General features: G+C 60.0%; 1 protein-coding gene across 8 annotated transcripts in view; it reads right to left on the bottom strand.

Moving 5' to 3' along the window:
* The window catches only part of PC (pyruvate carboxylase), a 233747-nt gene that overhangs the window by 2375 nt on the left and 220925 nt on the right, over nucleotides 1-10447 (bottom strand). For all 8 annotated transcript variants that reach the window (XM_043551372.1, XM_043551371.1, XM_043551370.1 and 5 more), the window contains 10 exons: nucleotides 5343-5487; nucleotides 4690-4779; nucleotides 3446-3667; nucleotides 3059-3215; nucleotides 2531-2771; nucleotides 1935-2184; nucleotides 1373-1617; nucleotides 1019-1198; nucleotides 560-811; nucleotides 9-149 (listed from right to left, as the gene is read on the bottom strand). In XM_043551372.1, the coding sequence (XP_043407307.1) occupies nucleotides 9-149; nucleotides 560-811; nucleotides 1019-1198; nucleotides 1373-1617; nucleotides 1935-2184; nucleotides 2531-2771; nucleotides 3059-3215; nucleotides 3446-3667; nucleotides 4690-4779; nucleotides 5343-5487 (1923 nt within the window). The remainder of the gene's footprint in view (nucleotides 1-8; nucleotides 150-559; nucleotides 812-1018; nucleotides 1199-1372; nucleotides 1618-1934; nucleotides 2185-2530; nucleotides 2772-3058; nucleotides 3216-3445; nucleotides 3668-4689; nucleotides 4780-5342; nucleotides 5488-10447) is intronic.

Below are 10447 nucleotides of genomic sequence, written 5' to 3' on the forward strand. Positions count from 1 at the left end.
CTTGGCACCTTCATGGCTTGTGTGTCCTTGACCAGGATGGAGCGCAGCTGCCCATTGAGTTCGAAGAAGACCTCACGTTGGCCAGCCCGGTTCAGGTCTCCCAGCGCGAGGGCTTTGATGTGCAGGGTCTTTCCACGTTCCAGCTCCACCTGCAGGGGGAGACCGAGAGTGGTGAGGCCCCCAGGGCTTCCTGAGTCTGCAGAGAGTTGGAATCAATCGCTCTGCGGGAGGGGCGCTGCCTTGAGTGTAACTGACACGGTGATGTTTCCTGAGTCTGCAAAGAGCCTGAGCTGATCACTCCGAGAATGGGGAGCCGCCCAACCTGGAACTCCTCCCAGTGTCCTGCTGATCCCAAAGGCCCCCCAAACATAGGGCTTGATAGTCTCCCTTAACCTATTTCCCAAAATCTCCAACCTTCCTGCCTCAAACTTCTCCTCAGGCTCCCCCGACCCCTACTCCCAGGTCCAACCAGCCCCCCCAGAGCCTTATGTCCCCCCGTACAGCCCATGGTCCAGGTCTCCCCACCCGGGTCTGGCCCCTCCCACCCTGACTCCCACACCTCAAACTCCTCGGCGATCTTGGGCCCCTCCAGGAAGAGGCGGGTGTTGAGGCACTCGACGGGGCCAAAGGTGGCCGTGAACTCCTTGAACTCGTCGAACACCTTGGGGTACATGGCGGCTGAGAGCACGTCCTCAGGGGTGATCTCCTCCTCCTGGTGCCGCGTGCGCAGCTCCTTCTCCAGCTGCTGGAAGTCCAGGGCAGGCAGCGAGGCCCCCGGGCGTCCCTCAATGCGGGGCAGGTCCTTCAGCACCTGGGAGGGAGAGCATCAGGATTCCATGTCGGGGGGCTGGAGCAATGGGAGCCCAGGGAAGGGGATACCACCCGCCTCGTGGTCCCCATGGCTCACCTTGGAGTGAAAGGACTCAGGGAAGTCCCAGCAGAGGAACCTGATCTAGCCCTGCCTCCCACATGCCCGGGATTCTCCTGCAGCCCCATCCCACCCATTGCCCAGCCCCACCTTGGAGCGGAAGGGCTCAGGGAAGCCCCCATAGGGGATCCCAATGTAGCCCTGCAGGAACTCCACCACGGAGAGCGGGAAGGAGAGCTCGTCTGCCATGGCCTCCACCTCCTGCCGTGACAGGTTGTTCTGCACCATGAACTGCGCCAGGTCCCCCACGATCTTCGATGACGGCGTCACCTGCATGGGCGGGAGACGGGTCAGTGCAGGCAGGTCCCCGTCCTGGGGCTGGTCAGAAGTGGTGCCCCCTAGAGGGGACAAAACCCATGTCCCATTCTCCACCCTCCCGAGCCAGCCAGGCCCCCTGGGCAGGATCAGAGCTGGCAGCTCTAGAGGACTGTGGAGGGCTCTGACCTTGATGAGATCCCCCAGCAGCTTGTTGGCTTCGACGAAGGCCTTCTTGACCTGCTTGAACTTGTTGCCCAGCCCCATGCTGTGGGCCTGGAAGTGCAGGTTGGTGTACTGGCCACCCGGGATCTCGTTCTCGTACACGTCGGCGTTGCCCGACTTCATGGTGGCTGTGCAGTCGAAGGCGGCGTAAAGGCCCCGCGCCATCTCCCAGTACTCGCTGTAGTCAAACACCTTCTCTATCTGGATGCCTGAGGCAGGGGAGAGGGAGGAGATGGGGCTCGTCCGGGCTACAGGGGTTGGACTTGGCCCATCCTGGTGAGTGGGACAGAGGCGGGGCTCTGGGATGATCCACCACCCTGAGATCTTGGCTCCAGAGAGTATGGGGGCAGAGCTGGGCCATGCCTCCTCCTCGCTCTTTGCCCTAGCCCATCTCATGATGTTCTTAGACTGGATCGGGACAGATGCCTTGTCTGACTCTGCGCCCTCCCTGCTCTAAGCACGAGATCCCCTTCCCCTCCCAGAGCCAGGCGTAGCGCCCGGGGGCCCTGGCTCCTGCGGCTGGTACCTGTGTCCTGGCTGGTGCCCCGGGTGCAGGCCACCAAGGCGCCCATGCTGGGCTGCGAGGTCATGCCGGACATGGCGTCCACGGCCACGTCGACGATGTCAGCGCCGGCGGCGGTGCAGGCCAGCATGGAGGCCACACCCGCCCCAGAGGTGTCGTGGGTGTGGATGTGGATGGGCACCTCGGGGAAGCGCTGGCGCAGCGCCCCCACCAGCAGCTCCGAGGCGCGCGGCTTCAGCAGCCCAGCCATGTCCTGCAAGGGAGAAGAGGGCTGAGTGTGGGGGGGCAGGAACAGGGGGAGGAGTGAACGGGGTAGGGAGCAGGGAAGGTGCAGGGGGAACCAGCTGTGGGGGGGCAGAGACGAGGGCAGGGGCTGTGGGAGCGGAGGGGGAAGGCTGGGGCAGGAGGGGATGAGGAGGCAAGTATGACAGGGCGAGCGAGCTCTGGACACCCTCCCCAGTGCCATGATGCCCCCCAAAGGGTGGCATCTCAGTCCATGATGTCCTGAGCTATGGGTCCCCCTGGGCTCTGCTCCCCAGTGCTGCCAGTGCCCCCACCCGCAGCCCCCGGCTACTCCAGTCCTGGGCTCCCCTAGGTACCTTGATGCAGAGGATGTGCGTCCCAGCTTTCACCAGCTCCTCGGCCAGCTGGACATAGTATTCCAGTGTGTATTTGGTGCGGGTGGGGTCGGCCACGTCTCCCGTGTAGGAGATTGCGGCCTCCACCACCCCTCCGGCTTGCCCCGCTGCCTCCATCCCCAGCAGCATGTTGGGCAGGTAATTGAGGGAGTCAAAGACCCGGAAGATGTCCATGCCGTTCTCCTTTGCCACTTCACAGAACCTGGGGGACCAGGATCACCCGGTGAGTCCTGGGGGAGAAGGATCCCCATGGGGACTGGGTGCCAGGCCCCCCCATGTAGAGTTATCCCTGCTGACCCACCCCTCAGGTCTGGCATCAGGGTGAGTCAGCCAGGCGACTCTGGAATCCCACCCCCTTTTCTCACTCCCTCCCCTGGGGGGTCTGAAGCCCTGACCCTCAATCCTACCCCACGGCTCTCTGCTGTCCCAGGCTTGAGCCCCCACCTCCCAGCCCGGCTGATGCCCTGTCAGCCCACCCCGCCAGCTCACTTGAAGACGGAGTTGTCAGGGTAGTTGGTGTACCCCACGGCGTTGGCCCCCCGCAGCAGCATCTGGAAGGGGATGTTGGGGATGAGCTCACGGAGCTCCTGCAGCCGCTGCCACGGGCACTCATACAGGAAGCGCATGGCAACGTCAAACGTGGCACCTGGTGGGGTGGGGCAGAGAGGTGAGTACGTGTGACCTGCCTCCACCGGTGTTACCCACAAGTTCTTCCCTCAGCCCTGCCCCTCCCCCCAATCCCATGGTGGATGTTCCCTAGAGGGGAAAGGCCTGTGTCCCATTCCCCACCCCGCCGGGACCAGCCAGCCCCCCACCCTGGGGCTGGATCAGAGCCAGCGCCCCCTAGAGCGGAAAGGCCCCATGTCCTGCTCTTACCTCCCCAGTTCTCAATGCTGAAGAGGTTGTTGAAGTTGTGAGCCACGAAGGGCGAGATCTTCTTGAGGTCATGTGTGCGGACGCGGGTGGCCAGCAGGGACTGGTGAGCGTCCCGGAAGGTCGTGTCCATGAGCAGCAGCCCTCGGTGCTGCCGCACGGCCTTGGCAAAGCCCTGGGGACCCTCCCGGAGCAGGATATCTCGGAAGCCAGTAGGGGGGTCACCTGAAAAGCAGGGGGCAGATACCATTGCTGTAGGGTTGCAGAGAGACCCCTACACGGCTCCCTGCAGCCCCCCAGGGTGTCATTACTTAGCCTGGAAGGAGTCACTTACACTCAGCACTGCTGGTGCTAGGAGGCACTGCGCTGCAAGGAGGGGGGTGGGGACGCAATAGGGGGTGCTCTCCCTTACTCACAGTCAGTGGCTGACCCTAGCATGATGCTAGAGGGCGCCAGGAGAGGGATCCCTGAATAAACAGCCCTTGCGCCCCACCCCAGAGGCGGCTGCATCTCAGTACTGGGCCAGGGATCCCTGTACATGACGTGCTCTGTGCTCTGGTAAATCTTTTCTGACTGCAACTAGCCTGGAACCAGCTCCATGAAATGGGTTGGACAGCTGAGCCGTGGGCCTGAGGTTCCCAGCACGCGTGTGACCGATGCGCAGGGCTGGCTTTAATTAGCCAGGATTGCAGCTACGTCGGGTTATTATCGCAGTTTATTTCTTTGTCAGCCGCTAATCCTCAGCCTGAACCAGGCATTAAGAGAATGAACAAAGGTGGCTTACAGCTCATTAAGGTTCTCCCGAGCAGCCTGTTAAATCCGTTTTGAGCTGACAGACCCCTAAGTGCTCCCTCCCTGGGCCAGGGAGCAGGCTGGAGCAGAATACAGCACAGCTAATGATTTGCTGGGCAGCGTGGCAAATGGGGCAGGCAGCCACCGAACTGGGAGCGCTGACTCCCAGCCCTCCCCGCGCCAACCCACTAGAACCCACTGCCCTCCGAAGGGAAGAACAGGGCCCAGAAAGGCCCTGACTCCTGGGAGCGGGGAGTGGGGGAGGAAGTGGAGTCCAGCCACAAGGGCAGAAGGGAGGGCACGTGGCACAGGGAACCCAGGCATTCTGCCCCCCCCCACTCCATCCATGGGGAATGGAGTGGGAGGGGGCCATAGTGCAGGGGAGAGGCCCTGTGGGCAGCAGACCCAGCAGGTGGGAGGTACCGGGGTGGGGGGCAGAAGAGGAGGGAACTCACCCAAAGGCACAGTGGGCACGACGGGATCAATGGGGGATGGGCGGGCCTTGACAGGGATGGGCGTGGTGGGGCCGTTGACCATCACGTGGCCTGGAGAGAGAATGTCAGAGTTAGAGAGCACAGTGCATGGAACATGGCCTGGGCCAGGTATCCCGCCCCCGCCATACCGATTGGGGATCCCGACCCATGGCCCTTATGTTACAGAACCAGCTGGTGATCCCAGCCCTGAGCCTGACGTCGCGGTACGGGATGGACATCATACCCATGGCCCTGACCTGTGGTACTGGATGGGGACTCCGCCCCCTGGGGCTGATCCCACAGTACTGGACAGACACCCCACAGATGGCCCCAACCCACAGTACCAGCTGAGGATCCTGCCTTCTGGGGGGCTCCTGCCTTCTGGGCCTACCCCACAGTACCAGTTGGGGATCCTGCCCTGGGGCCGGATCTCATGGTACCAGCTGGAGAATCCCACCCATGACTCTGACCCCACAGATCTAGCCCATGGCCCTGTGGTACCAGACGGGGACCCCATACCTTGGGCCTAACCCCACAGTACTGGAAAGGGACCCTGCTTGGGGTCCAACCCCATGGTCCTGGCTGGAGATCCCACCCATTGGCCTGAGTCTGTGGTCCCAGCTTGGGGCCTGTACCCAGATAATGTAGCAGCTTCTGGGCCCTGTTCTGGCCCGGGCGCAGATTGAAGAGCTCAGGGTTCTCGTCGATGAACTGTGTGTCCACCGTGCCCCGCAGGAACTGGTCATTGCTCAGCACATTCTGCAGGAAGGGGATGTTGGTCTGGGAACAAACAGTAACAGGCTATCAGCATGGCTCTGGCATCCCATGGGTTTAATCCTGGAGCGGGGGAGGCCCCACCCCAAGAACCCAAGGCATTAACCCTTCCCCTCCTGGCCCCAGCAAGCCCTGACCCAGAGCTGGACGCCAGGATGGAGAAGATGAGACCTAGCGCTGTCTATGCTGGGGCTTTGGTTGGCGTAACTACCTTTCCCCGGGATGTGAATTTTGTCACCCCTCCCCTCACCGAGTTAGCTAGGTAGAGCTAAATTTTAGGTGCAGACCAGGCCTGAGGCTCCGAGAGGGAGGGAGTTGCCCTGGTGGTTACTGACATAGGGATGCTGCCTGAGTCTGCAGGGAGCCTGAGCTGATTGCTCTGAGGTGGGGCAGCTGCCCCAGTGTTAGTGAGTCAGTGCCGCCTTCCTTCCCCAAGGGATTATGTCCTGGCCTGATGCCAGGGTGAGGTACACCAGGCAAGGCGCTCCAGAGGAGAAGCAACGCCTTTGTAGCTGGTTATTAAAGCCTCTTCCTCTCTTTGAATCAAATACGGAAAAGATTGTTACAAGAAGGAGGGGAAAAATTTGTTCTCCTTAACCCCTGAGGATAGGACAAGAAGCAGTGGGCTTAAATTGCAGCAAGGGCGGTGTAGGTTGGACATTAGGAAAACTTCCTGTCAGGGTGGTTAAGCACTGGAATCAGTTGCCTAGGGAGCTTGGGGAATCTCCGTCACTAGGGATTTTTCAGAGCAGGTTGGACAAACACCTGTCAGGGATGGTCTAGACAGGGGCGGCTCTGCCAATTTTGCCGCCCCAAGCAGTTGCCGCCGAAGTGCCGCCGCGGTGGGAAGAGCAGCGGAGCTGCTGCCGAATTGCTGCCGTGGGACACGGGCTGCCGCCCCATTCTGATTGCCGCCCCAAGCACCTGCTTGGAAAGCTGGTGCCTGGAGCCGGCCCTGGACCTAGTTAATACTTAGTCCTGTCTTGAGTGCAGGGGCCAGGACTAGATGACCTTTCGAGGTCCCTTTCAGTCCTACGATTCTATGATTGAATTCAGTTCTCCCTGCTCCCAGCCAATCAGCTCTCATCGCACTGCAAATACTGCTAACAAATCTAATGACAGATCGAGGCCCATCTCGTACAAGATGTGACAAAGATAGCATGGTCTGGTGGGTTAGAGCAGAGGGTGCGGAGAGTCAGGACTCCTGGGTTCTCTCCTCTGCTCTGGGAGGTGAGTGGTTAGAAATATGGGGAGGTGGAAAGAAGAGGCTGGGAACCAGGACTCCTGGTTCTATCCCTGGCCCTGGGAGAGGAGTGGCATCTAATGGTTAGATTGGGGGCGGGGGTGGTGGAAGGCAGGATGCCTGGGTTCTATTCGCAGCAGCACAGCTGTCCAGCTGCTTGTGTCCAAGGAGTGGGGAGGGGCAGCTACCAAGCTCATGCTTGTGCATTGCGGGGGAGAATGGGGACTGGCTGCTGGATGGGAAAGGCTGGAGTAAGCTGAGCCCCCCTTAGCGTTGTCAGAGCTGTCAAGAGGGATTAGACTCTGGGGAGCTGGACTGTGTCTCATGGGCTGGACGGAACAGCTGCTGCTTGGGGAAGGGCAGAGCACAGATGGGTAGTGGGGGTGCAATGGAGGATCTGGGTATTGCAGAGCGGGGGCTCAGGGGTCAGCAGCTACACTGGGATCTCCAGCCCCATAAACACTGGGGCAGGGCATGTTAGACTCCCCAGGAGCCTAGCCTTGAGTTCAAGGTGAACTCTCTTGCTCTCATAAGCACACAATCACAGCATAGGCTCGAAGTAGTAAAAGATGCAGGACTGAATCTAGCCAGCAGAGGGCAGTGCCTCTCTCACACACCCCCTTACACAGAAGGGGAAACGCAGGGTCTATCCCCAGCTCTTGGAAGGGAGGGGAGGTCTAGTGGGTTAGTGCAGGGGATACGGTTAGGGAATGGAATCAGGACACCTGGGTCTGAGTTCCCTGGCTCTGAGAGAGAAGTAGGGTCTAATGGTTGAGCGGGGGGTGGGGGTGGGAACCAGGACTCCTGGGTTCCATCCCCATCTCTGCTGCATGACCCTCAGCCTGCCTTGTCCCCTCTCTGCACCTCCATATCCCACTCTACCATGGCGACCCTGACCTGACCTACGAAAACCATGCTGAGCCCCCTGTGAGCAAACCCCTCCTCTCCCAACAACTCCGTTATTTAATGGGCTGCTGAGGTCCTGAAACAGCCCCCTCCGGCCACGGCCAGTGATCCTGGCGCCTGGCTCTGCACGCTGAGAAGCTAACGGGCTCCTGGTACCATGGCCAGGGGCAAGGCCTTCATCAGGGATAATTATCCTGCTGAGAACTGATCGCCCTCCTCAATGCCATCACCCAGGGATGGGGGGAAGGGCACTGCACCTGCCATCCTGTGCCCTCCTTTCAGTGCCCATATGCCAGCTCCTCTGCCTGCAGGGGCCGTGCCATGGCTGCAGAGATGCTGCGCGGCAGCTGGGCTCCCCCACGGCTTCCCACAGAGGGGCCTCTGCTCCTACCTTACCCACCACCTGATTCCCAGGAGACCGGTCTCCTGGGCTCTATTCCCAACTCTGTCCCGACTCACTACGTACCTGGCAGCCTTGCTGTAGTTTTTAAATGGGGAGATGGGAAAACCATGAACTCAAAAGAAACCCAAGGCAAAATAGCAGAGCTGGGAAGTTCTGCCACATACACGGAGCAGGGCTGATTCTCTCCAGCAGAGGGCAGCAGAACAGCCAGTCCACACGTCAAATAATGCCTGCTGCACTCTGAGCTGCTAGGAGGTAGGGATAGAACCCAGGAGTCCAAACTCCCAGCACCCCCTAACCTGCTAGAGACTCCCCATTTCCCTCCTAGAGCAGGGGATAGACCCCAGGAGACCTGGATTCTCAGCCCCTGCTCCCTCCCCTCCCCTCCCAGAGACGGGGCTAGAACCTGGAACGCTGCTCCCCCGCTCTAACCTCCAGACCTCATTCCCTTCTACGATTCTGGTTAATAACTTCCCCGGCCAGTCAGCTAAGGAGGTGCCAAACCCAGGACTCCTGGGTGAGATTCTGTATCCCACTAATGGCTCATTAGCAGCCCCAGAGTGGGCCGGGCTCGGCAAAGGTAATCATAGCCCTATATTAGCTTTACGGGTCCCTTCCCCAGAGCTCTTGGTGGGGGGTAGCAGGAGGCTGAGCCTCATGGAAGTTCAGGGGGGCACAGAGGGCTGAAGCTGGATTTGAAGGGCAAAAGGGACCAAAGCATTGTTGGGCATGGGGGCTGTTTATACAGGGATCTCTCCCCATTCCTGGCCCTCCCAGCCAGCCTATCCCTCCGCCCTGGGACTGCATCATAGCCAGCACCCCCTACAGGGGAAAGGCCCCATACCCCATTTCCTGACTTCCTCCCCCCTTACCCAGTCAGCCCCGCAGTGGGAGCGAAGTCTAAGCTAAGTTCCTTCCCACCCTCTACTCTTGCTGCATTTCCTCATTAATTAATTAATCAATCAGGGCGCTCAGCAGTTAATGAAGGAAGAACGTAAGCTAGGTGCAGGGAGAAGGGCCTTGGAGCAGGAGGCTCTTGGCTGAAGGAGGTTTCAGAGAGGGAGCTACGCCCTCAGTTCCCATCTAATTCCTCACTCCATGGTAGGGCTGTCCCCTTCAATCAGGTCCCCAAAGCTCTAGGAGTGAATGTCCCTCAGCGATGGGGCTCTGAGCCCTTCCCTTGCGGATATTGACTACCAGCCCCCCCCAACTCGTAACAGCACTCTCCCCTCCCAGAGCTGGGGATGGAACCCAGGGGTCCTAGCTCCCAGCCCCCCAACCATTAGACTTGACTCGACTCTCCTCCCCTCCCAGAGCTGGGGATGGAGTCCAGGGGTCCTAGCTCCTAGCCCTGCAACCATTAGACTCGACTCGACTCCCCTCCCCTCCCAGAGCTGGGGATGGAACCCAGGGGTCCTAGCTCCTAGCCCTGCAACCATTAGACTCGACTCGACTCCCCTCCCCTCCCAGAGCTGGGGCTAGAACCCAGGAATCCTAACTCTGAATCACTTCTGCTCTAACCACTAGATCCAACTCCTGTAAGTTTGAGCAAATTGCAATTCTGCTCAGTAGGGGGCAGTGGTGTGTCCCCTCTCCCACAGTATCATCTAACCCAATCTTAAACCTCTTAAACAGAAACCCCCTCATCGCCCCCCCCGCCGTAATCCCCATCACACCCAGGCCTAACCTTGCCCCTGTTCGCCTAAGTGAACATCTGTTCAGCATCTGGCAGGGAGGAGAAAGACTCAGAGCCCCAGCTGGCATTAGCCAGCACTCACTGGGGGGGCTGGCAGAGAGTGCCTTCCCCTGCACAGCTCTGCCAATGCCCCTCAGTCCTGACCTGCAATGCCCTGCCCTGGGCTCCCCCCCCCCACCCCGCTCTGCCAATGCCCCTCAGTGCTGACCCCTCACCCCCTGCCATCCCAGCCCCAAGGTCTGCAGGGGGCATGTGTGAAGTTTGTCCATAGCACAGAACTGCTGGGCTCTCTGGTCCCCAGGACACGACAGGGACCCCTGGGCTCTGCAGCTCATAAACTCCAGACTTAGAAATGTGAATTGTGACAGGAGTCAGGAAGCTACAAATCTGGAGGGAAAGCCCAGCTCCCTGTACTGGGGATCGAGGCGGCTGCAAACAGCCGGGTATTACAGGGTATTGGAAGGGGGTCAGTAAGGTCTAGTGGTTAGAGCGCAGGACAGCTAGGAATCAGGATTCCATTGCCAGTTCTGAGAGGGGAGGGGGGGTCTAGTAGTTAGAGTAGAAGGGGCTGGGAACCAGGACTCCTGGGTTCTGTTTTTGTGATTGGAAGTGTGATTCTGATTCCCTTTGTCCCTGCTCTAACCATTAGCCTCCACTCCCTATCTGCAGCTGGGACCAGGCATCAGCGCCCTCAGCCCCTCACCTGGTGAAAAGGGAC

The sequence above is a fragment of the Chelonia mydas genome, chromosome 7, assembly GCF_015237465.2.
Source record: "Chelonia mydas isolate rCheMyd1 chromosome 7, rCheMyd1.pri.v2, whole genome shotgun sequence".
Lineage (NCBI taxonomy): Eukaryota > Metazoa > Chordata > Testudines > Cheloniidae > Chelonia > Chelonia mydas.